Source organism: Poecilia reticulata, linkage group LG5 (assembly GCF_000633615.1).
Source record: "Poecilia reticulata strain Guanapo linkage group LG5, Guppy_female_1.0+MT, whole genome shotgun sequence".
Lineage (NCBI taxonomy): Eukaryota > Metazoa > Chordata > Actinopteri > Cyprinodontiformes > Poeciliidae > Poecilia > Poecilia reticulata.
The window spans coordinates 14,473,074-14,500,662 of record NC_024335.1 but is presented as its reverse complement, the minus strand read 5'-3'; the positions used below and the strand labels follow the sequence as shown (position 1 = coordinate 14,500,662).

The window sequence follows — 27,589 nt, the reverse complement described above, 5'->3', positions numbered from 1 at the left end:
CCTTCCTGTCCACTCCTCTCAGCACTTCCTGGTTTTCTCAGGTGGATGTTAGAGCGGCTGCCAAACAAGTCTAAAGTTGCCTAGGCACAGGGAAAGGATGTACCTAGCGGCGAGGATACCGCAGCCTGACTAAACGTTTTTTATCGTGTGAGCCCAGTCTTACAGGATGGTAAAGCAACGAGGTGTTTTTTACAGCAACCGAGCAGCAGCGGGAGGATCGTCACCCGGGACGCTGCTGTGAAACGGCGCGTTAGCTGCCGCTGCTAGCAGACTAGCAGACGGCGACCTGCTACTGCTAGCATCTACTTGACGTTGACCAGCTCGGTTCAAGTTTGACTCCAGACCTGAATCASAAGAGTCCGAGGAACCTGGAGGAGGCAACATGGAGAACAAGGAGAAAGTGCAGATGAGGAATAACCCTCGCAGGTAAAGCCAATAATAACAGCTTAAACATGAGGCGTATCTATGAATTTTATCTTTCTAAGCGTTAGCTTGGTGTTRTGCTTAAGTTAAGAGCTGGGTCATATATCAATTGCCAAATACCCACCCACAGCCAAATACCCACACACAGACACTTGGTGAGTAAGTTGTATTTTGTGATGTAAAATGAAAATGTTCAGCTCCTTTAGGACTTGGTGCAATATCGAAAAAACATAATTTTTGTTTTTAGTTCAAATTTTCTGGTGCATTTRTAATTGCTCAGTTGTCCTCTATACAAACATTCATTCATTTAAATCACTATTCCTTTGGTGTTTTTCTACCAGCCTGGCCATGAGCTGTTTATTTTTTATTTAATTTCGCCGATTAGTTTTCTGTTTAGAAAATAGACTGATAAATTTAAACGAGCCAATGATTATAATTGTATTCTTTTGTCACATAAAAAAGAGTTGCAGAATTTTTCATTTTCTCATTTTTAATCGGGAATACATTCACAGTACTCTGCTTGAACTGGTTGAGGAACCTTATGATCTTTGTCTTAAATCTCAGAGTTTGGTGCCATCAGAATCCCTTTAATCCAGTTTAATCACCTAACTCTATTTGGATCTTTTCCTAGCTGCCTTAATCCACACTGGTTTAAGAGAATTAATTTATTTGCTCTGTAATTTGAAACTTCTAATGCATGTCAGGCATGAGAGAACATATAACTGGTTTTGTGGCAGAAAATGGGGCCAGCAGGTGCTGTTTATTTATATAGTGGGTTAAAGTTGGTCATTTCTGCTGGTTTTGAATCCCTGTTGGTACTTAATATTTTTGTTACACGTTTCAAATGCTGCTTCTTGTATTAACTCGTATGCCGCTCTTGCCTCTAACTTCCAGGTTCTTACAAACCATACCATAAACAATTCCACAAACTTTGAGAGGTTGACAAATTCTGTGCTTAAGAGCCAGTCTTGTTTTAGACAAATCCTTGCTCCAACAAACAACAGAGATGTCATCATCTCCTCAGCATAGATGCACATTCTCACCACCCATTTATTTGACTCAGGTGWWTTAAAGCACAGAAACGTCTCAAAYATAAGGAACATCAACACTGGAGGAATGGGACATCTCATTCTGAYTCTAGATATTTAGAAATGAAATGTTGACTACCATCAGGATAATTATTATATTATGTGCTGCTATAATGCATGATCAGGAAACTTTTTTTAAATTCTTTTTTTACTGTATAATTTAAAAAAAAAATTTTGGATTGGGACTCTCAGATTGTCACCTGGAGTCCTGCTTGTGCTCCAACTGGATTATATCTGCTAGCAGCATTGGAGCTTTGCCACTGCTTCCTCTCAGACTTAACTGTTTTTAGCTCCTACAGCTGAACTTTTGTTAGGCATATTAGTTCAGGTATCTGAATAAGACATATTYACATATTTTGTGAATATGTTGCCATGCAACTTCATTTTGGAAATCCAATTTTTAAAAATGTTGACCTGTTTAAATGTGCACAACTTACAAACCTTTAGTTTGTATCAGTGCATGTACAGTGAATCTTTGGTTTCATTGTTTTCAATGACATCACAGTGAAAAAGATGGTATTTGCTGCTGCAGCTTCCTTCACATGTGACMGACTAGCTGTGCTCAGATTATTGCTCTCAAGACTGAAGTATATGAAGCTGCTAACAATCCATCTGAAATGTTCCAAAGCTAAGTTTATAAGCTGATGAACAACTTTCATCCACTCAAATAGCTGTAGTCACATTAATTAACCAAACTGAGCCACACATAGCTAGTTATTACTCCGTTATTTGTAGTTGGCCTGGTTGATATTTCCTCTTTTCACCAGCTGACCCTGGTAGGCTTATGCTGCTGTTACCCAAATACTATTTCTGTTCATATAAATATTGTGCAACCAATCTATTAGCATGAGCAGAAGATTAACAACTGAGTCAGTGTGTGAATGTAGATGTTAATCTGTATTGTTTGCTGCCTGTGTGTACATTTGGGTTGGTGGTTTTGGTTCTGTTGGCCAGTCTGGTGCCTTTGCCACTGTTTCATGGTCACATGAGTTTAATAGTGACTATCTGACACATACCAATAAAAACACAACTCTGGCTCCCATTTTTGAGCCTCCTAGGAATGCAAATGTCTTTCAGTGAGCGGCTCAGATTTGCAAAAAAGTGTCTTTGTAATTTGAAGCAGAAGAAGTCGGCCTCCGTTACTTGATCTCCCTTAACCTTTATTTATAAAAGCATTCAGTATAATTAGAAGTTAACAGAACCAAAAACAAGACCCTTAGAAATAATGTTAAGCTAATGTTATTCCTTTAAAAGCTATTGTGATACAAACAGCAGTGCAGCAGACTGACAGGGTTTATGCAGTTTCTGTTTGCGTTTTTATGCTACTCAGCAACCTTGTCTAAAGTTTTGACTTTAGACAAAACTGTGGAGCTGAAGTGTTCCTTCCTTTGAATAACACACCATTTTTGTTGATGCATTAATTTGTTTAGAATAGGAACCAGTTTTAGCTTAGTTTGCTGAGTGTGTTTGGCAGTAGGAACTGAGGAGTTCCTTTTCTGCTCACTTATCAATATGATGCCGGTAAAAACCCGCAGCTCTCTTGTTATCATGTCCACTCCGTCATCAGCTGTTTCCTCATCCAGTCATTGCAAGAGCTGCGCTGGAAGTAACACGTTTTACATGTATTAGCTTGACGTTTGTGAAATTATTCAGCAATTATGAGTCTGTTTGACAAGAGTAAACAAGAACTAGAACTCGGACTGATTAGCTTTTTAAAAAAAATCTAAAAATCTAATTGCAGTCTCCAGTTTGCACAAAATGTTTGACAAAACAATAATCAAAAAAGGACCTGCTTAAAGTGTTTTTATTATATTCCTGATGTAATAGTCCAGGATCTGCACCAGCGCATATGAATGTTTTATCTTAAATAAAAAGCAACATTGATTGTTGGACTAAAAGACTTTATGCCTGATTGACATTATGGGATGTCATTTTTCACAATGTCAGTGATTAAGTTTGCCAGGGTTCTAAATTTCTGAATTTTATACATGTTAAAAGGTCCAGGGGAGCCACAGGGTTCAGTGGTGGAGCAGATGCTCCATATGCAGAAGCTCCAGTCTTCGATGCATTCGTCCTCAGTTTGGTCCCAGGTCCCTGGCCATCTGCTGCATCTCTTCCCTTTCTCTCCCAGCCACTAGAGAAACAAAAGCTTTAAAAATATCACCTGTCCAGAACTCCCATACTAGATGTCAAGCTTTGTCTTAAATGCTCAAGTTAGTTTGTGTTTCCATCCACTTTTAGTTCTGGATTAATTCATTTGCTCTGTGAATTGTAGTTCATGAAGTGTTATTACGCTGGGATAAAACTACAAGGCCCATAATGCAGGGCACCATGAACCACAGTGGGGGGATTTTATTACCAGATATTTAGCCTTTTTCAAAATGTATAATCATGTGTTTATTGAGTCCAACAGAAATCCAGTTTAAAAATAGTAGTAAAACCTTTTTTCTGGTTGGCTTTTATTTGGGAGAACATGAACGAGGTGTGGCTTAAGCTGCATGGCCCATTTAGTGTTACAGCTTTGTTTTTAGGAGGAAAATGGACATGACTGGAGGGTGAGGGGGGATGTTTTAAATTTAGAAAAATAAACATTTAGTGTCCCCTCTCTTCTCAGTGGGAGTTCACTGGGTTCGCTTGAAAAGCAGCTTATGATTTTCTTGTGGGCTCCTGTTTCTCTGTTGCGTTTTGCTTAGAGTTCATGCAGCAGCTTGACCTCAGCCTGGAATGGGTTTCATAAAGTATGAATTATGGTGCAGAGGTTTCATAGAACAACCAAATACATACTGAGCAATGATCTCTCTTTAATCAGAGAGTTTTGTAGCGCATTATATTTTTAAAAAGGGACTATTTTGGAACATGTATAAAACACTGCAATTCAAAAACATGCATTGATGTTTTGGTCTCACAATCTCGGTTTAGAGTCTCCAAAAACAGTGAAGATAAAACTAGCAGTGGCTGATTAATCCCCAACACACCAGACTGCTGAGGCTGGTGGGATGCGTTGAGTGAAGCAGGTGGTCTAATCGGCCCACATCAACATCACAGGAGCCCCGACTCAGCATCTTGGCGCTGATTTTAATTTGATACTTCCTCCTGCCTCTCTGCTTTATCTGAAAATGGACTCGTCATGGTCTATGTCTTGGAAGTGTTCAGATCTATTTTAGTCTCTAAGCTGAGAATATTTTTATCTCGGACAGAGTTTTCAGAAATCTGCCAGGACAACTGAATCTTTATTTAACTTACTTTGATTGCTCTTATAATGACTTTTTGAGTGTTTGATTATTTTCTTGGAGATATGAAGCACCAAATTAGCTTTATTTTCTGCAACTCTTCTCTGAAGGTCTTTAGTTTGAGAATGTCTAATTCCTGAGGCAGATTCTTGACCATAGATTCAGAAACATTTCTGTTTTTGTTGGGTAGCAGCTAAAATAATGATGATAAAAAAAACTAATTTAAAGAAAAAATATTTAGAGATGTTTGTGGTAACTTGGATATCTGATTCTTTAAAATTATTTTTATCTTGTATTTTAAGACTAAGAGGAACAATTTACAAATATTGTATTGCCATACTTAAGGCATTCCCCAGTTGCTGCCCTGCTTTGTTTGACTCTAACCTCCCAGCAGCAGCAGCAGCTCTTCACCAGCACCTATCTCCCACTTTTCCTTACAGACAGCTGAAGAAGTTGAGTGAGGACAGTCTCACCAAGCAGCCGGAGGAAGTCTTTGATGTCCTAGAGAAGCTGGGTGAAGGGTGAGTCACACAGAAAGATGATAACTGAGTACACAGGCCTGATAAATGATACTGTCTGGATGTCTAAATCTGCCTGCATTTAAAGGGGATCTAAGGTCTGCTGGTAATCTGCTTTGGTTTCCTATTTTCTTTTATACTTTCTTTGTTAGTCACGCCATCCTGCTCGAGGTCTGTCAGTGTTTCTGCCTCATTTATTTCTCCCTCCTCGTTTGCCAGAAAGCTCCTCCCTTCTGTTGTGCCTGTCAGTCTAAACAGCGCCTCTTCATATCCTGTTTCTCAATGCTCTTCCTGTTTTCAGCTGATCAACGCCATTTATGCATATGTCACAACTGATGCCAGTCGTGTCATCAGGGAGGGGCAGAACTGAATGAATCTCCACGGAATCCAGTTTTTATTTAGTGTCCTGTTTCCTCATATCTTTTAATAAATCAATCATTAATAGCACCGGTGTTGATGAGACTTAGGTTCATCTGGGGCGTGTTTATGCTTTTGCTTTTGAAATATTTTCCATCAGTTAAGAAGGTGACAAAAAAGACAACGAAAACACCCATGTTTGAAGCGATGTGGGAAATAATGCAGTTCAGCCGGGTCCCTGAAAGTGACAGATGTTAACTGATAGTTGTTAGTTCCTCCTACCTAAAAGGCAAAGCACAGCAAAAATTTAGCAGCAGAACACACTAATAAACACAAAAATGTCTGTACTGACTGATGCCTTTAACTGCTCTAAATGCCATGACAACTTTCTCTGAACCAAATTCTGAGGTTTTCATATTAAAAAAGATAGAGGGATTAATCAGACTGTATCATCTGATGTTGTAGGATGATTAGAAAGTGTTGTTTCCTGCCTGAGAATGTGGGTTTACTACTCCAGCTACTTATTTAAAGGCCTTTACAGATAAGAGCAACAAAGGAAATGTCCTGAATAAACTCTTTGTTTGCAGGTCGTATGGTTGTGTATTTAAGGCCAACCACAAAGAAACAGGAGAGATTGTAGCCATCAAACAAGTTCCTGTAGAGTCTGATCTTCAGGAGATCCTCAAAGAAATCACCATCATGCAGCAATGCAACAGGTACGCATACAATGGATTGTGTGTTTCACTGAATTAGTAACAGCATCACCTCTGTGACATAGAGATACTTAATGAGATGTCCTGTTTAGATAAAACACTTTGATGATAGTCGGTATGTATAAACAAAAGTCTGACAGTGACATTTCTGTGTTCAGTCCCCATGTGGTGCGGTACTACGGCAGCTACTTCAAAAACCGTGACCTGTGGATCGTCATGGAATATTGTGGTGGTGGATCAGTGTCTGACATCGTCCGAATACGTAACAAGACGGTAATGTAACACTCAAGCGTTCACGCATACACACACACAAACACACACATGTCTGGGTTTTCTTTGTGCAACGAAAAGTGGGCAGTAGTCTGCATCAGGTATCGGAGAGTAAAGAATGGATGTTTCACGCTGTTAGGATTTTAATGACTTAATTTGGAAAGATTTTTTTTTTATCTCCTCAGAAGTCCATTTTAATATTTAAAGGGACGGTATTATTTTCCAGGTACATAATCAGTTGTTATAAAATCTTGCATAATTTGAGCTAGTTAAAACAAAATTTATGTCACTTAAGGAGTTTTGGGTATAACATTTAAAGATAAAAAATAATTTTTAATGATAAATGAAAAGTAATTTTCATGTATTATAGAGTTTTGGCTTATACATTCCCTTGTCTGTTTTTCTTTCAGCAAATTTTTTTGAGTCTGTATATATCAATTAACAATTAATCAATTGCTAAATTAGTTGACAATAATTAATTTATAACAATTAATCAAATTGTTTCAGGCCTACTTGTAATCACTCTTTCTGTCTGTGTGTGTGTTTATGCTTTATAGCTAACAGAAGATGAGATTACCACTGTCCTCCATTCAACTTTGAAGGGATTGGAGTATCTTCATTTCATGAGGAAAATCCACAGAGACATCAAAGCAGGAAACATCCTGCTGAACACAGAAGGTCAAGCCAAACTGGCTGACTTTGGAGTTGCTGGACAGCTAACAGTAAGCAGAGGCCCAAAGTCATAATCAAGTTGATCATATATTTAACATTAGTTGAAAAAATGTATTAAGAAAATTAGACAAAATTAAAAATAAGTTGTTTAAATAAAAAAAAAAGCTTGTAGGGTTAGGGCAATAGTGTACAGCTTAAAACTATTTATATGATATGTAATTAGACATAATGTATTTGGACATCATAGGTGATTATGATTCTTGCTCTGATGTCACTGAACTTATTTAAATAATGTATTATTTTAATTTTACTGTAAATCTTTTCTATCTGGTTTTTGTCCTCCGTAGGACACCATGGCAAAGCGAAACACAGTCATCGGCACGCCGTTCTGGATGGCTCCAGAGGTCATACAGGAGATTGGCTACAACTGTGTGGCTGACATCTGGTCATTGGGAATTACAGCCATAGAGATGGCTGAGGGCAAACCGCCCTATGCTGACATACACCCAATGAGGGTGAGGCTCCGTTGGTTTTCTAAATGTGAAGGAGGAAAAAGTTTAAACTACAGTAATAATAGGAACACATTCATTTTTTTATATTTATTGTGCTTTTTTTTTTTTCAAAATCTCTCTTTCTCACTGTTTATTCAATGTCACATGCTGTTTTTATTTTAATTATGTAAAGCACTTTGAAATCCCTTGCTGCTAAACTGCTATACAAATAAAATTTGATTGATTGATTTGAACTTAGTATGAGGCTTTGAATAGATTTCTTAATACTTAACAGTCTTTCTTCTTTCAGGCCATCTTCATGATTCCCACCAATCCTCCACCAACATTTCGAAATGCAGATCAGTGGTCGCCAGATTTTCTAGACTTTATCAAAAAGTGTTTGGTAAAAAACCCTGAAAACCGGGCAACAGCAACACAGCTGTTACAGGTAAAGTTATCTACTAATTGTTGCAGCATTCTAGGACCGGATGAAGTTACCCAAAGATATGACATTGCTCATTAGCAGTAAAAATGCATATTTGTCCTAATTCTGATAATTTTCTTTCTGTTAAGTCATCTTGAAGTTTCTTGGTGAAATATGCTCAACCACTTTAGTTGCCCATGTAATTTTGTATTTAACTTTTTGGAAATATTTTGTTGTGTGTGTAATCATGAATGTTTTCGTTAAACATCTTTAAGATTAAAAGCAATGTATTTTTGCTTTCTACAATGACAATAAGTTCTTCCTATTCTTCAGGAAAAGAAGCATTGGATGAATTTCAGACTTAATTGTATGTTTTCGTCTTGGTTCCCCACAGCATCCTTTTATCAAATCAGCCAAACCCAATTCCGTCCTAAGAGCCTTGATACAAGATGCCATGGAGATCAAACTAAAGAGACAAGAGGAGGCGGAACAGAGAGAACAAGACGCTGAAGACGATAACAATTCGGTACAAGCTTTGGAAGAACTGACTCTTTCTGTTTTTGCTTGATGGTTCTTTTAAATGCAGTAAAAAGAACRTAGTTCCTGTTTATTTCAGGATGAGGATGAGGTTGACCAGGGGACGATGGTTCGGGCCGGAACAGGTGATTCTGGGACCATCCGGGCAGCTGGTTCTTTAGCAGGATCGCTTAGCGGTACGATGATTGAACACGAGGACACAGGAACCATGCAGTCGCAGCTTGGCACCATGGTCATCAACTCTGATGATGAGGAAGAGGCCGGTACCATGAAAAGTAAGTTTCTCTAAGCAAGTTGTACTAGTTTTATTTGGTTTCACCGTTGATGAAAAAAAAAAAAGTTATCATCTTTTGGAAACAATTTAAATTATACCATAATTTCATCAGTTAATCTAATCAAGAAACAAGGTAAAAAAAAAAAAATTATTTTAAATTTTTTCTTACATGAGCACATATTCACGTTCATAGATATTCTCTACCATAGAGATATACGAGTCCCTTTGCAGTAGCACTACGGTCATTTATCCACCAGGGGGCGTAAAGTGCCTGTGAACATGTTCCCAGTTGCTACTCTTCTTACAGGTAATTGGTCTATTATTGACATTTGCCACAAGACAATCTAATTACTTCTAAAAATGTTGGTTATGTATTATTCACAAGGAAATGGTTTCCAGAATGATAATGATCCTGAAGGTTACTGTACTCTGTACTAGAGCTTTAGTGCTTTTTAGTTATTTTTTTTAAGTGCTTCTTTTTTTATTTTACTAACTATGTTTACTAACATGTTTTCTCAGGAACCTGAACCTTCTTTTTTTTTTTTTTTTACTTTTACTATTCCAGTCAGACTTGAACAAAGTTAGTTAAACACAAGAATATGCCATTCCAGCCATTAAACTATCAATTTTCTTTTTATCCTAACATGTTCCGCCTGGATTACTGCATATTTGTGCAGCATCAATTTGGAGTCTGCGGTGTGGGAGTGGGAAGCATTAGATCTCTTGGGTACTTTTGGCAAGAAGGCTTTATAAGAGTTGCATTCTGTTTGTGTGTGCTGGGAGCCTGTGGGTGGACTTTTCATTTGTTTTTATAGGCATAAAATTAACCCCAATGAGAGCATTGCACATGTGAATGTGTGCAGTTTGACTAAGCGTGACTGGAGCAATGCACRCTGCTGTCTTAAAAACTCRGGTGTAAAGAAAAAAACGCAAGTTATTGTAGAACTTAATGCTGTAATACCTCCTACACTACGTCTAAATGAGACTTTTTTATAATCCAGAGAAGCTTTGWAGCACTTATCATCATAAACAGAAATGTGCTTCATTWAGGTGAGTTGCARAACGCCCAGAACTGTTCAGAGGTGTGATGAGTCAATAACAGACAAACCTACCTCTCTAAAAATATTAATGAAGTCAGCTTTAACATCAAGACACATATATTATAGTCATGGTTAATGTGATTTTAAAAAGATAAAATACATTTTTTTATAAGAATTTCTATCAGAAATATGCAGTCTTAAAGGCATTCAATTGTATTTCAGTACATTACTGAATGGATATATGCAAAAAATTAAATGGAATATATACAAAAACATTTGTATTCCAAGAGCCAGTTTCTTGTTGTATTGTTTAAAAGTTTTTCTCTTTCTTTTTTCCTCCTTTGTGTTTTTATGTTGTTTTTTCTCCTGTCCTGTATTTCTTGCTTATTATATTTAAGTTTTAAAGTGAAAACAGATTTTTTTTACAAACTAAGTTGAATGAATTTAAAAGCTATGACATATTCTTGCCCTTTCACAGGGACTTGTCTAATTTAATATAGGTCTATTAAATTAATGGCAGCAGTGTCACACTTGGTGAAACAGGCACTGCTTGAGAATAACTGATGTGTGTGAAGTGGTTGTGAAACATCAGTTTATAATTTATCAGTATTGCTGCTCCACCATGAAAACAGACTGGAAAGCATGGTGGTGGTAGCATCATCCTCTGGGGCTTCTTCTCAGCTGATGYCCCRGAAAGACTTGTAAAGATGATCACAGAAAAATATGACCAAATCCTAGAGGATAATCAGTCTGATGTGCATTTCATGCTTTGTCCCCAAGCAACCTGGCAGCTTAAGCTGTTTTGTGGAGGAATGGAGAAAAAAAAATGCAGTGTTCGCAGGTGCAAAATTGCTTGAGACATATCTACACCAAGTACTTTAACACAAACCTGAAAATGGTGCATAGTCTTGCTGTCATTTAGTAATTTTTATATTCTTAATTAATGGATATTACTTTGTCAATGTCCTTTTTATTTTGCACATTTTTTTTTCCAAAAACTAAGTTATTACATCAATATAATTTATTATCCAAGTGGTGGAGAGTTTTTATAGGCACATAATACACGCTACTGATGCAAGACATTTTAGAAACAATCATTTATGAGACCCAAATGTCAGCCCATTAAACACGCGCCCATGTTTATTAAGGATTACCTCATCGAGGTTTCATGAACAATGACAAATCTTGAACTCATGCAAGCTCTACACACACAACCACACACACACACACACACACACACACACACACCAACTTCTCCAATCTGATTTCTTACCATTGCGTTAGTATGGATCCCTTCTACTTGCACTTTAAGCTGCATTAACACAGGAACATCTAAGGCTACATGCTGTTGTTGTGTGTTTTACTGTGTACATTTCTCTTTTTTGCATCTGCAATCAAGGATGTTTCTTTATTTATTTTTTTGTGTTAATGTTGTGTGTGCGTTTGTCTCTGCCTGTTCACCAAACTAATGACTCTGATTTGATGGTGCCGGGCCCCGGAGGATTTAGAGGATTAGATCAGAGATCGATTTTCCCCTAATAGTACTAAAAAATAAAAAGCCTTTTTATTTACACTGATTAGCTATTAACCCTCAGACTGATTCATAAAAAGCGTTTTGCCTCGTCATCCTCTAGGCTTGCTGCAAACCAGATTACCTCAAAATTCATTCCTAAAATCTGACATTCTTTTTTTCAAACTCAATAATTTTACGTTTTCATTAAGAAGAATAATASCCAAGCAAACCCCAAAGGTGCTATATGCTTTATAGTTTTAATTAAAAAATCTTTTTAAATACAAAATAATTTAGTTTAATTCATTTTTTAGTTCAGTTTGGTGAAAMTACAATTTAATCTAGTATATCCAGTTACGTACATGGACTTTATTCAATTTGACTCTAATCCGTCACAAATAATTGGTTCAGTCTCCTGATTCTTTTTCATTTGCATCGTCTCTCGAAGAGAGAATTAAATGGAGACAAATGATTTGCTGTGGCAGCCTTCAATAGAAATGCTGAAAGAGATCAATCTGTTGGAGACATGTAAATTCACGATCTTTCTTGTTTTATGTCAAGTTAAACGACAATTGTTTAGCACAAGGCTAAATTGTATCTTAAAGCWGAAAAGTCATCTGTGATTTGTATTTTCATTTCAAATCTAAATCACAAGCCAGTGTAATCAACAAAAATCATTTTGTCTCAGTCAGCTTTCTAAGTATAGTCTTAATTTTAAGTAAAAAAAAAAAGTATTTTCAAGTTCAGTGTAGCTGTTATACTTTCATGGGATTAGCATTGCTAAATCTTTTTTTTTTTTCATAATCAAGATGGGCTCAAGCAAAAAGTCATTCCTGTATTTATATTCCTGTTATACAAAGAATGTTGTAATGCAGAGAAATGTTTTCCCCCAATTGGAGACCGAAAAGTTCAAAGCAAAGCTTTGTAAAATGTTCTTATTAAAGGAATCAATGTCTTCCTTACAGCAGAGCTCCCCTAGCTTCCAAAATTTTATTCTGGTCTCAGACTTTGGTGGTTTTTATTGGGAAAAGTATATTTTTTTACAGATGCACCAATATGAAAATTTGGATTAATATCAATATCCAACATTATATTTGCTATGGCCAAACACAAATATTTACCAGTATTACTTATATATTATATGTATTCTCCCACCCTTTTAACACCATTGTAAGAAAATAAAAAATAAATAAAACCACAATCATGCACTGCATCACTGTCACATGCTCAAACAAATAAAAGACGCCCAATCCCCTCCCCCTCAGGACACGCACATAAACAACAACAAGATGGACATAAACATTGGTTAACAATTTTACTTAATGTTCCGATATCAGTATGTTGTTAAATGATGAACATTGACCCATACTGATGTTATTGCTGATGTGTTGTACATCCAAAATGTTTCATCTTCACATTAAAATTTGGATAGACGTTGTTTYTAAAATTATTCTGGCCTCATTCTGGCCCAATGTAACATGTACTTCAACATTTTGGACACAGTTTGTTTCCAGGGCACTCAAAGCAATTTTCATAGAGCAATTTTTTTAGAAATATATATTAAGTTATTGTCATATATTTACTATTACTATGGTTTTCTTACCATAACATTCTTAAATGTGTGTAAAACGGCCTCTACAACTTTTCTGAATGTTCTTGTACAGAAGCTGGTAAAAACAAACTCCACAATTAACTCAATTGTTGCTGACAATAACCCTGCCATGCTCCATGCAGGGATTCTCATTAAAACGACTGTAAAGCATTTTATGCTTCTTATCTCCAACAACTCTATGAAAGTTTAATGGGGTTAAATAAAAAGGTTGGAATGGAGGATGGCAAAGTTTTCTACGGCTTTATCTTGTTTAAACTGCAAAACGTAAATTTTTTAAATGTTTCATTAAATACTGAGATAATTACAGTAGATGATGAACTTATTTTATAACGCCATGAAAGATAGACGWGTTTTGACATACTGTAACTATTGTGTCAGAAAAGGCTCAACAGCCGAGCAGAAAGAGGGAAAGGTTCTTTTGCTGGTTTGGCACAGCACTGTGCCAGTCTTTGAAAAACGTTTTGTTGTACATGATTGCTCTAAACCACTTTGATTCTGCACCATTTTCTCAACAGAGTTCTTTAGTCATTTTGATGTTTTTGCTGGAGAAATCTTCTCCTTATGTCTYCACTGTTCCAAGTTKTCCTCACAGTATCAGTAATAAGAGCAAAACTTCTCTGTWAAACTTTAAAAAGAAAGGATGCATTTAATACTGCTCACTAATTTGCTTCCCTCCACATTTGGTTGGCACAGAGAGGCAACAAAGCACAGCAGGTCACACTTTATAGGGCTATGAAGCTGCGACTGAATATATTTTGGACCAGTCAGATAATTGCTGAAGTTACCAAACAGCAGTAACTTGTGTAATTTGTGCGTGTGTGTTGAACTAAAGTTAAAAATATATTCGATCATGATGTTTTTACAGGGCTGACCTTCAGTTATCTGATTGTTTTAGGTGGGCGGGTGGCATCTCCTTATTGGGAAAACTATGGAAAGCTTCCTTAACTTAGGACTTTTTTTAAGCTCAGTGTCTGAGAATAAATGAGAGAAGCTCTTGTCAGACAGCACAAGACCTCAGATGCTTTTTGTTTTATATTCCCATGAAAAACAGGCTTTGGATATATTTGGCAATAATATCAACTGTGTTCTGTTATTTATTGAGCTGCTGTTATTAGTTCCTGACAGAACTGAGGATTTACAATTTTATACAGCAGCAAAAGTTTAAAGAAATTTTAAGTCATGCCAATTTAAATGCACTGTTGTTAGTCTCTTCTAGAATATTAAGGTAAGGTAAGGTAATTTTATTTATATAGCATATTTTCAGCAACAAGGCAATTCAAAGTATTAGAGTTCCTCACCAATGGCTTTACAAATGAATTACTGACAGATGCATAAAATGTTACAATACCTGTTTCATCAAGTTGCAAAAAGTAGACATAGCCTCTTACAAGTCAATCTCCTTTTTTGTTTTRTTCATGTGGCATCTAAAGTCTAAGAGGATGCATTTGATTTTGTTCCAAAATAAAATTTTAATTTTGTCTTGAATGTTTCATAAATGTTTGTAGTGTGGTTTTGCACACCTGAGTTTAGATTACATTAACAGTAATGTAATCTAATGTTAATGTAACATGTTAATGGTCTTTTTATTTCAGCTGTGTATGGTGACTCTTTGATATTTCTAGCACTTTGAAAATAGTTGTTCAGGTTCAAATGGTGATCTTTCACATCACATCTATATTTTAAAGATTGCTTTTAGCRTAATGAAAGAATCTTTGCAACATTGTTTTCTGATCACACATATTCAGCAGACACATTTTAAAAGCACCAGGTTGCTTAGTTGTATTTGTACTGTGAATATGTATTTAATACATTTAAATTAGACTTGACTGCCACTGTGTCATAAAGGACTGGCATTTCCCATGATGATAAAGTGCAATCTGGAGTAAACAAGAAATTCTTCAGAATTTATTTTAGATCCAGTCAGCAGAATGCCTCGATATATAATTGTTAAAGTCTTGTAATTAAAAGCTGAGCATCATTCTGGGCCATGAGCTAGTTGAGTGTTGAATCATTAAAATGACTGAATAAAGATTATGGCTTTCAAGGTACTAATTTTCCATTTCTTTAATTGCATTATTGATCACAAATCTGGTTAAATGCACATTCAAACTACCTGCAATTGTGAGTTTTTATGTTTTCCTGTTCTTTCCAGTGAGATAATTCTATGTTGAAAGGTTCATAATAAATTATGCTTTTGTGAAATTAAATATTTCATTAAGTCAAAAGGATTTCCAATGAAAACTCTAAATTAGTTTTCACAACATTCACACTGTGGCTTTTTCTTTCTGATGATCGCAGGCTGTGGGAGTTTTCCCTCTAACACCACAGCTTATTAAAGCCATGAATCCAACTCTGAACTACACTCACTGATTTGCTCCACTGGTGCACTCACATGAGTAAAATTTGTGACACACAGTTAGTGTCGCTGTTTCAACTCCCATACAACCACAGAAACTTATATAAATGCATCCGTGTTGGTTAATTTATTATACAACGCATGATTACATGGGATTCCTCCCATTTTTAACCCATTTACACACTTTTATACAAGTTCAAATCAAATTTGATTGACATTTACACTTATTCAGACTTATCTTTCTCCCCACAGAAGTTTTTTTTTTTTTTTTGCTTCCATCTTTTAGTTGATTTTAAAATGCACCCATCACCACAACATGTACAACATACAGGCATTAAAATTGGCACCAATCAATGTCGGCCATTATTTAACATATTGATAGTATCAAGTAATGTTCCGTCTTCTTTTTTGTTTGTTTTTGTTCACAACTGTTCAATTGCTATGTGTGTGCTGCAAAAATTAGGTTATTAATGATAAAATGTTATATAACTGGCTGGCTTTTCTATCGTGCAGTTCAATCATGGACATRCTACGGACACCTTGTTGTAGGATTTATTAGTTTTATCTGGTTTAYACTGACAGGATGTTTTTTTTATTGAAGCAGTGATTTGTTTGTTCARCATAATTGTTGTTTTTAAGACTTAAAGATTAGCTTTTTCCCCACATTGTCACATTTGTCGTGTTGCTTTATGGTTCAGTTTGTTGCTGATTTAATAATTTAGCATCTAATTGATCCCTGTGAAGGTAAATTGTCGTAAGTAGGAGCATTAATGCTGGCTTGGTGAGCAGTAAGCTGCAGCAGTTCCCTTAATCAAGGGATTAGGGGAATTGCATAYAAGAGTTATGCATGCACTTAAAAGTATCAAAACTCTGAGCATTGTGCTGGCCTCATTTGTACACTGATTTCAGCTCTAGGATGTAAATGTATAGTGTTTTATTTTATGTTTTATTTTTGTATATCCATGAATAAGCGTGTTTTTCTACATGATTGGGGGGATAAACTTGGTGAAAAGTATTAATTTAATCAGGTTTAATAACACGAGTTGATGTAGGATAATAATACTACATTAAAAACAATACAATGGAGAAAATTACTTAAATGGATGCTATGTACTGTGATAAAAAAATAAATAACTTGATAAATTAACCTATAGTCAAATAAATTGTTTTATAACAGAAACGTTGCTATAATCATTAASATTTAAAAATAATTATTGGAGCAGAATGAGAATAATAAACTTCTCWTTCTGTTTATGAGACAATACAGGAAAGTATTGTCTTATTTTACTGCATCCAGATATCCCAAATTCACCTACTTTTAAATCCACTCTTACTTCACAACAATTTATTAAATTTTATTTTATTTTTTTGCTTTGTTCAGCAACAGTAACCACTGAATTAGCATCTGGTGCTTTAAGTTTAAATCAAATTCTCTTAAACCAATTCTGTTGCCTAATGTAACGTTTTTTTTTCCAGATTTCCATTATGCTAATGATGCAAACCAGAAAGCATGTGATATGTTGAATTCTGCTACACAGTCAAATAAATGTTGTCTTGGTTGTGTGCCGTACAGGGAGAGATGAGACGATGCAGCCAGCCAAACCGTCCTTCCTGGAGTACTTTGAGCAGAAAGAGAAGGAGGTAAACAATCACAATGATGGAGGACGCCGTGGAGAAAACAACGCAGACAACCGCAAACTCCCTGGTGAAGGAGATCTTGAAGTGGTAAGTATGAAACTGACTCTTCAAACTACTGAGAGAGAGAAGGGGGATAAACATGGTGTTTGTTGTAACTTTACCAAATACTCGGTGTCCTGTGGGGCAGATGTGTTCTCAAGCTGATGGGTATCTGGTTGTGCTTTTACGACGCTGTAACTCAGTCTAGGAGGAATTCAAAAAGTGCAACCTGCTCCATTTTTGGAAGTTTTGTGCTTCCACAATTTGCTGTGTGTCTGCATTGAATTCACAAGCATATTGCACCAAATGCATATAGGAGCAAACATACCCATCAAAATGAAGGGAATTATTTTTGCATCTCAAGAAATTTCCTCAAGTTGTAATTGTCAAAAAAATACCAGTAAATGTGCACATGCATTTCTTTACAATACCTAATTTAAATGTGGGCAAGCTTTATGTGCAGAGAAGCATCTTTTATAAGCAGATCTACATTTCTGCCCAGCTTCAGAAATAAACACATGTACTAGCTCACATTTATCACTCACCCATATGTTTGCAAGTATACCCAACAGTATTGGGAAACTTTTAAGTTACATCTGTGGTTCAGTGTAGTGTGAAACTGATCCTGAGGTCCAACACCAGCTGTATGTGCCTCATATCCAGTCACCCAGTACTTCGTTTATGCTTTTGATTCTAGACTTTAAACCGAACATCTGCTTCAGCGCTCATTAACTCGTTCTGCCTTTGGATGGCCTCTCACTGGGTCCAATTAATGAAAGCAATATGGTGGAGTTAATCTGATTAAGACTGCAAATAAATTTACTACAATACAAACAGCAGTTTCATAGAATGCCAGTCTTTGTGCTGCCTCCGAGGAATGTTCACATTTTATTTACAGTATCACATCCTGTTGGAGTTTTCTCTGGCACCAGACAAAACAAGCAGCTTTAGGCTTTTTTTTTTTTTTTTTTTAAAGAAAAATGTTAGAAAAGAGCTTTTAGTTTGGTTGTAAAGCTCCATGCTTAGAGATTCAGCACAACTTTGGATGACAGGAGGATGCATCAGATTGTAAAGCTGCTGTAACTCATTACCCTTTTCTGCAAAATGTAAACGTAAGTTGAATAATCTACACTGCTCAAAAAAATAAAGGGAACACTTAAACAACACAATATAACTCCAAGTAAATCAAACTTCTGTGAAATCAAACTGTCCACTTAGGAAGCAACACTGATTGACAACGGGGACCCTCGTCGGGTCAATCAGTGTTGCTTCCTAAGTGGACAGTTTGATTTCACAGAAGTTTGATTTACTTGGAGTTATATTGTGTTGTTTAAGTGTTCCCTTTATTTTTTTGAGCAGTATATTTGCTACACATGTAAGGAATATATTGTGAATATTGTTTTTTTTACGCGTCTGTCAGATACTCTTTGCGTTAAATAGGACATCGTCCCAATAATTTATAGACATTTTATTATATTTTGTGTCTTATAAACAACTTACTGTCCCAGGAAGAAAAAAATACGGTAGTTGGCATTGGAAAAAAAAATCAGAGGATCTAAAATTTTTTTACAAACATTCCTGACGGCTTCTTAATTTTTCTCAGATGTGTGGTTCATGCTAGTTCGCAATCTCCACTTCTTATGTATCACAACCAGCCGTAATGTCAACATCTGACAAAATTACGCTTTGCAGATCCAAGTTGATTCGCTCCAAATCAGTATGGAAATGCATCTAATTCATATTTTTTCTTTTCTTTTTTTTCCTTTTATTTTGGAACATTTTAAAAGTTCATTCAAAATTTGTGACATTGGATGGAAACACGGTGAATGTATTTCATAGTTATGAATACCTCTTCAGAAGTTGCATTACTGTGAAAATACAGGTGGTGTTTGTCTTGCTCAGAGACATTTACACAGAGCAAGCAGCTGCTACTGGAATTAAATATTAAATACATGACCTTTAAATACAGGATGGTTTCTCTAACTAGATCACAGAGCTGCCATTTCACCTTTAGATGTTCACCAAATGCTGTTTCTCACTCTTCCTCTGCACAGCTTTAATGAAACTAAAAGTAAATATTTGTGTTTGAATCAGTTTTGTCTAAATTTCTTTGTGAACAAAGACAGGGTCACAGCATCACAATGCTAATAAAAGGGGAATTAAACATGGAAAACATACAGGGCTATCATTTTTACAATAGATAATTTAATTTATTTTAATGATTACAAAGAATTATGGGTTTTTTTCACTGTGCAAGGCCATATAAGTTGGTTTTTAAAAACAGAACAGCCATCTTTGTGCGCTGGTGTAAACATGCATGTATGGCTTCATAATTTTTTGATGAGCTGCCGGTTTGTGTGTTACATGTACCCCTGGAGGTTTAGGTCTCTGCTGCTTGAAGGTTTTGTTTTTGTTTCCTTTGCTGTCAGTGATGGGTAACTTGACCTAGATTTTATCTTGTTTTTCCCCGTAGATTTTCTTAAATAGATTCACTGTATCACCTACTGTCAGGTTTACTGATGTTTGCACATAGCACACGCTTAGTGACAGGATATTCTTACTCTCTGACAGAGGTTGTTAAACAGACCCCTGGATCAAGTCAGTATGTAACTATAATGTTGATTCCTCTTGACTGAATAAAAAATGGAAAAATACCTCAATAGATTTACTCTTTGCTATTGCTACAGAAACATCTTTCATATTAACATTGTTGCATCGTAAATGCTTTGAATATTGTTTTTTACCTCAGCGAGTAAGTGGTTTATTGCTACACAAGATTGCATTGAATCTGGAAATGTACCATTTAGACATGACCTGGTGTTACAGTTTGAAGTAAGCTTGGTCAAGATTATCACATTATCACCGTACTGTTGGATAAAGCCAAAAAAAGTTGAACAAAAATAAACAGGATAGAAAATAAGAGGTAAAAATGGAAATTGTCAGGTGTCACAGCAGCAAGTTGAGGAAAGTGGGAACTTGCGGATTCACACAGAGGCAAAAAAAAACATTGTTCTGTAAGTAAAAATGTAAAAGAAAAATAATATTGTGCAGTTATCAAAATGGCATACTTAGACTAAGGAATTTGCAGCTAAGTGTGGTAATTTTGAGAAAAATGTGCAAGGTGTGCATTAAAAAAACAGTAAAAAAAACAGGAGGAAGGATCTATGGTAACGCTCCTTTGTGCACCTAGGATGCAGCTGTCTGTCACTGAAGCTTCATGTTTGGGATTTTAACTGGACTATGTCTACTACCCTCTGCTCTGGATCAATGGGGGTTATTCTAGGAGAGATGGCCTTTCTGATGACCTTTTCTCATACTGTATAATCAAACTTTTATTTCATCCTGATTGTAAATTTGAAATCCAAATAAATGCAGTTAAGTCGTCTTTCATCACCTCATAATCACTGACCAGCTGCTTCTCTCTATTCTGACCAGCTGTTTGAAGTGGAAAAGTGGTCGTTCCTTTTCTATGATGTAGATCAAACTCCATGTCCACAGTCACTCCACCTTTACAACGCTTTTAAATCTTGGTTAAAAACTCACTTCTTCTCTGCAGGAGAACTTTGACTTGATTTTATGTGATTTTTGTTATCTGTGGATTTTAACTTAATGCTTTTCCAGTTTTTGTATCATGTCATATACCTTATTAAAATTATTAATCCTTTAAGTATGTTATTGAACATATCATGTAAGGAACATATTTTTAAGTACAAAAACAAATTTAGAGAACACAGTAGTCTTTGCTACAGTGTTTTATAATTTGTTAAAAGTAGTTATATTATTCAACACCTTACAAAAATGGATGAAAATGATTAAATATGATAATTTCTGCAGCACCACAACTGTCGGTGTGTTAGAAGATCAAAAAGGCTTTACTGGTTGACATAAATCCTACTGGGTGAGACGTATTGTTCCATTAGACTTGCAAATGAAGGGATTAAAAAACGACAACATCCCATAATACATTAACACAGTTTGACAGCTTCACGTTGGCCCCGTTTTATTTCAGAGTTTTTCAACTTGTTTTTGTTGTTTGCAGGCTTTATTTTTTTTATGTAGTTACATTATTGGTTGAAAACGGCATCATTTATTTACAGGCAGATTTTTAAACCTTTTAAAACTAAATTCAGAGGTTTCTGGCTGAAAGGGCTTGCTTTATGCTTATTTGACTAATCACGATGTTTTTTTGTAATAAGATGTGTAACAATAGTTAATAGAACTTTAAGTTTACATAATATCTGCTAAGTCTTTATTTATTTAGGGTTCTGTTTTGGTTTTTGGTTTAGCAACTTTAGTGATGTGACAATGCAGCACAGAATATTTGGTTTGAACATTATAACCTAAATATTTCATTAGAAGTAGATGTAGAAGAACCAGTGTCTCACTCCTTTCTGTCCTCTTTACATCTATTTTTATTCTTCAGCTTCCATGCCCCTCATCCCTCCGCTCCCATCGCTGCTTTTTATTATTGCTCTCAAATCCGATCAACCCTTAAAACTAAGGCTCAGTGAGACCAGAGCTGTTTATAAGGATCCTGACAGAAAAGTAAATATGAGGATCAAAGTTAAGACTTGTCAAGATTATTTATTTAAGCAAATGAGATTGCTTATACATGAAGATTTTTCATTTTGGATATTATGCTTCTGTTGGGTAATTGATCAATCATTTAAGAGCAAGTAAATTATATATTTTTAAATGTTTGTAATGCTGTGTTGGAGAATAGACTCGGGCTATGTGTTAAAAATTCATCAATCAGTTAAACAACCTATGAAGTGTCTCTTTGAAGGGCATGTGTGCTGGGAAGAGCACAGCAATCATCTACGGTGTAGATAGAAAGATTTTAGTTTTAAGAAAAGTGAACATTTCCCAGTCAATCATAAGCAAAATATTTGAGAATAAAAGGAGTTTAAAGTACCTGAAACGGTAGCAATAACTAATACATATAAATCAATCATTATTATGTTTACACTTATTCTTACTTTGAAACAGTTCTGTTCTATTTAAACTAATAAAAAATCATTAAAGCTGACTCTAGGAATATTTTATGAGCACATCTATAGTAGCATGACATGCGTTGATTCAGTTAAGACTTGAGCATTACTACTTTTTGATGATCAGTTCAAAGTAATTTGTCAGACGAGGTTTTGTGTCTGACTGACTTTAATCCTAGTATTTTAAATCTTAATTACGATGCATGATTCATGGCCAAGTCACTGCATTCCGATTCAGATTAGAAAAGCACATTTATGTTACGACCGTTAACAATCCATGGCAGCTTGACACTATGATGTTCTTTAAACTTTAAACAGTCTCACTTCAAACTGGATTAAAAGCATGACATATCCAAACTGTGTATAAATCAAAAGATAAAGAACCCTGAATGAAAACACAAATGAATCGCTCGCTAGGTGACAATTCATTGAGTGTACCAACACTCTGCTTCAATTTGTCTGCGCAACAATTGCAGGGTTGCGCTAATAATCCTTCTGGGTTGCTCTTGGGAAATCTCATGCAGATACCGACCCTCCAGCGACGGCTACATTACAAACCTTAGTGTCGCCCAGTTGCAGGACCTTCCAGTGTTTCTTCTTCGGACTCTGTGTAGTGGACTAGGACGTCAGTGTAATTTTAGCTCCATCGATCGTAGGTAATAAATAGCTTGAGGGTGATGTGCTGCTGGTAAAAGCTAAGATGGGAAACCTCCTGGGGAAAGCTAAAGAAGGCACCTTTCCCGGTCACAGACCTGGAACAGAGCAAGAGACGCCGAATTCACGGCAATAGATGCCATCTCTAAAACGGGCACACTCAGACACCATGGTGTTTGGGTATGGTGTGTGAGTTGAGGAATGCTCAGTCATTAAGATTTTTCTTTCTTTTTTTTTCATTGTTTCTTTTGCCTTTTGAAAGAAAGAAGGGAGATGTTCCGTAAATCAAACTGTTTTTTTAATAAGTGATCAGTCCTGAACAGTTCCATCCAGCTTGACCGTTGTAAGTACTGCAGAGTTGAAGAACCTCATCTATGGTGTCTTTAATGCAAAAATGATCAGTGAAATAGCAGATCACAAACTGTGTTTTTTATTAACTCTCTGCTTATTGTAGAGAAATCCTACTTGTGTTAGGCCAATATGAGTATTTTAGATTATAAAGTGTGTTATAAGATCACATGTTCAATGGCAGTTTGACCAAAGATCAGCCTGGATATATGATGCAGATTTCCTCTACACTATAAATATTGTAACAAGATTATGAGTAACAGTGAACACCTGACATTGTAGCGGCTAATCTTGTCAGCAAAGTTAGAAAAAGCTGATTGTTTTACCAAGAAGTCTTTACACCAGAAGTTGCTTCCAAATTATGAACTGGATAGAAGCATATTAGATTATGTTTACAAGTGTTCTCTTTTAAGTAAAGCGAAAACATTTATTTTGATCATTTGCAACATACCACCTGAAAATGTATTTGTTTTGAATATGTTTTGGACAGTTGCTGCTCACGGACGATGAAATAATCGTTGCATTGACGTAGTTTGGTCTTTCTGTGTGCAGGTCGGTACGTGGTCGGTGGAGGAGCTGCGGGTGAGACTCGCCTCCCTGGATCCTCAGATGGAGCAGGAGATAGAGGAGATCCGCCAGCGTTACCAGGCCAAGCGGCAGCCCATCCTCGACGCCATCTCGGCCAAAAAGCGACTTCAGCAGAACTTCTGAGAAGGATCTGCAGCGCTCGTCACAGGACGAACACAACAGGATAGTTTCTCTTTTTTTAACTGCGGTTTTAACAGATGTCTCCTCCTGATGGCTGGACATGCTTTAATGCAGCTGGATGTGACATCTGGGAGGCTGTGGATCTGGAACTTGATGTCAAACAAACCTCCAGCAACAAAATGTCAGTTTGATTTGAGAGAATCTGCACTCTTACAGCTCAGTTAGTTAAAAAAAAAAAAAAGAAAAAAGACAGTTGAAGAAAGTGAGTTTTATTTCAACACCTGATCTGGAGGTTTTATTCATCTTATTTTAAGCTTGCACGCTTTTGTCTGAAGTGACACCGACTTTTCTCTGACCATCCCTTTAAGTTTGTTTTTTGTTGTTGTTAGTGGGTGCTTTTCTCTCAGTGCTGGAAAAACATTGTTGCTGCTAAATGTTTTAGTGTTTCTACTCTCAGACTGTGAAAACCAAGAAACGGATCAGATAACTTCATTTCAGCAAGAAAAAAAAACTAGAAAGCAGAACAGAGTTTTAAATTTAAAACGGAGTTTAAMATTTTCATCCAGCATATGACGGGCCTCCTTTTGGATGCAGCTTGACCAGTTTACATCTTAAAGCTTAATTTGGATACAAACTAGTTTGAGGTTTTCCAACCAGCTGTAGCAAAATTAATGCTGAGAATTGAAACTTACAGGCCAGGTTTATTTGTATTCCTGTACGTAGTTTACTTGGTCAGATAATTAATGAAACCTCAGTTTCTTTAATAATTTGGTTCCTTTATAATTTTTACCCTCAACTCTGAATGTAAAACTGGGTTTTTGYATAATACATAGGAAAACCTGATAGTCTATCATTGTGTGCCTCATTACATGACTGTTTTTTCCACTAATCTGTTGCTTTAAAGAGACAAATTGCAAAAACATTACAGACAGGAGGCAGTGAAATTTAAAAAAAATTTATTTTGCTGTTTTTTTCACAATATGATTTATGCCTGAATAATGTTGGTTATGTTGCCTTCTCCCTAAAGTTTTTTTTTTTTTTTCTTCAGTGCAGCTAATGCAGATTTATTATTTTTAACTTATAGGATTATGGCACAAATTTCTTTAGCTTTATTTTTTGTCCGGAATTACAGCTGCACAATTTTACGAAAGCATGCGACTGCTACGACGATGTCTGTTAGTATTAGCCCACTTTTTCCTTCTTTTCTTTTCCATCACAGCAACGTCGGCATCCCTCTGTGATTTTCCTCACTTCATATTTATGTTCTGTATTTTCCACTTTGTATCTGAACCGTCTGTGTTTGTCCGCTGTTGCCTTAGTAGACATTCCTTCTATAAAGAGAGATCTGAGGATCAGTTAAGACGAGACAAACACATAAACTATTTTAAGAGTTATAAGGGTATTTAAAAGCACAGATATGGGGAATTTTCCAATGTTTACACTGCCTTTGAGCAATTTTAGTTCAACAATTCTAGTTTAAATTGAATCATCGTAGAATAATGTCCTTGAAAGATTTATTTACACCTATTTCATTGTGGTGGTTGAAAGTATTTTTACATCATTTTGCATCACATTGAAATGTTAAATAAGCAGAAATGAAAACAATTTTGTTTGTTTTCACCTCTTTGGTCTTCATTAGTGGTTCCTGGAAATATTAAGTGACAAGTCACAAAACTTTGATTGTGTTTACGGAAAAAATGTTTTAAGGGAATTTAATGTAATAATTTTGCCTTGTTTTAACCACCAGTGCCCTTTTTAATGTTTTTTTTTTTCCCTGTGGTGTTTGTAATTCCAAACTAACCCTTAAAGCAACCCCAACTAGATAAGTTTATATAACAGATTTAACACAGATTTCTTTTCCTAAATCAACTTAACTTTTAAACAGCTGCCAAAGGGCCTCAGTCCAGATCTGATCCAGCTTTACTTGTAACATTCCTACGATTCGCCAGCATGTCGTACATATCTGCTTCTCATCCAGCACAGAAGAGAAATAACTAAGTAAAGGGACCGAGTATATTTTTGTTACGTAGGTTTAGCGTCGACACAGTCAGAAAGGAAGASAACCTTTAGCAACTGTGTCAGAGTAAAACAAGCTTCTCAGGTCGTGGAACTCCTCAGGGGTGGAAAAATAATGRCGATGAGAAACTGCTGTAGCTGTTCAGAAATGCTCCGCACGGCGTCCGGAGGTACTGTCTGAGAAACGTGTGGCCGTGTGCGGCGGCTGTGTTTTGGACTGCAGAGGAGCTCGGGTGTTTGATGACGGAGGGAATCCCTTCAACTATGCGCTGTAATTAACTGAGCTTGTTTGTGGATGCCATGATTTTCTGTAATAAGACTCATTTTTTGTTTTTGTTACAAGCTAAAGGGATTCTTATGTTAACCAGTGGTATTACTCTGAATGCACTGTCTTGTTTTTTTTTTGTTTTTTGTTTTTTTTTGACCAGTCCTCACCTTTTTGTTAGCGACAGCACAGAAAAAGGGCAAATCCTGAATATTAATGTAGCCTTAATATTATTGACTCAGTTGGAGAATGATGAGTTCTGCCGAGCGAAGTCAAAATCACTGGAGATCAGACAAAAGGCAAAGGTTGCTGTAAAACTTGTTGCAACGTTGCAAGTTTTCTTTGTCTTCTTGTTTGAAAAGCAACAATTTAACTTTCACAACAGCGAGGAGGTCGGCTTTACCTCAGCAGGAAGCTGCAGCTCCACAACCGTAAAGAAAACTTCCTGCAAAAGTTTTCAGTAGCAGTAAACKTTTGATCTGTGGAAAGAGAAAATTAATTTTATTAAAGCAGATTATGGGTCTTTTGTTATTTAAATTATTTACGTGTACAATTGGAATTAATTATTGTAGTTTACAATGTGATCCTGCTGATGTTCTTATGTTACCACTATTCTACTGGAATTGTTTCTTTTTCAGTTTTGTATGACTTCATGGACATGCAGTGTTTTTATAAACRGKTTAAACCTCGTAGCTAAACATCGGGGGGGAAACAGGTTAAATTGTGAATAGATGTAGGATTTATTAGAAAGTATGATACCTCTGAAAGCAGTGGCTCAGTCATTTTCAAATCTCAATAAATCTGGAGTTTAGAAGTTTTTTTCCTTTTCGGCCTCTAAGTACAAAACAGCTTGTCTGCATGTGAGTTTACTCGTTACTCTAAGGTGTGTTTGCCTTAAAGTACAGCATGCAGTACAAGTCAAGCATATGTTGCTACCAGTGGTATTTGGTTTGTGTATTTTGTTTGCTTCTTCAATAAAAAAACAAACTTAATATGATTGTGTTTTTCTTGCTGCCCCTAAACAGAAACGTTATGAAATAATTACCTCGTAAAATTTCCTTGATTGAATTTTAGAAGTGTGAGTTAACATTGAAAAATTTGTGTATTTTACCCAGAAATCTATTTAAGATAAACATAAAACTTTCAACATATTTTATTCAAAGATAAATGTTTATAAACTATATTTACTATATTAACCTGAACCATCACCATTTTTTGGGGGGGGGTTTCGGGGTTTCTTGAATTTTAACCCTTCATGTGTGGGTTTTAGCAATTGGTCACTTTTTTCAATGGACGCATATTGAAATGTTTTTATGCTTTACCTTGAGAGAAAAAGATGTAAAAATGTCATTTTTCAGTCTCCATGATGTTTTAGATGCTCCTATGGTTCCAAACACTTGAATCAAATAAATAAC

General features: G+C 36.0%; 1 protein-coding gene across 1 annotated transcript; it reads left to right on the top strand.

Annotated features, from left to right (window-relative positions):
* On the top strand, positions 1–27,166 carry LOC103464816 (serine/threonine-protein kinase 4-like). The gene is made up of 11 exons (XM_008409185.2): positions 1–426; positions 5,182–5,262; positions 6,204–6,332; positions 6,488–6,602; positions 7,157–7,321; positions 7,619–7,786; positions 8,073–8,210; positions 8,581–8,712; positions 8,803–8,998; positions 17,089–17,240; positions 23,738–27,166. The coding sequence occupies exons 1-11, from the start codon at positions 383–385 to the stop codon at positions 23,894–23,896; spliced, it is 1,479 nt and encodes a 492-aa protein (XP_008407407.1). The 5' UTR covers positions 1–382; the 3' UTR covers positions 23,897–27,166.
* The last annotated feature ends 423 nt before the right edge of the window (positions 27,167–27,589 follow it).

What these genes read in the sequence shown, in the direction of transcription:
- LOC103464816 (XM_008409185.2), top strand. Translation starts at nt 383, where the DNA reads ATGGAGAACAAGGAGAAAGTGCAGATGAGGAATAACCCTCGCAG. An exon ending in CAGCAACACAGCTGTTACAG is followed by an intron (nt 8,211 to 8,580) that starts GTAAAGTTATCT and finishes GGTTCCCCACAG; the next exon opens with CATCCTTTTATCAAATCAGC. An exon ending in GTGAAGGAGATCTTGAAGTG is followed by an intron (nt 17,241 to 23,737) that starts GTAAGTATGAAA and finishes TTCTGTGTGCAG; the next exon opens with GTCGGTACGTGGTCGGTGGA.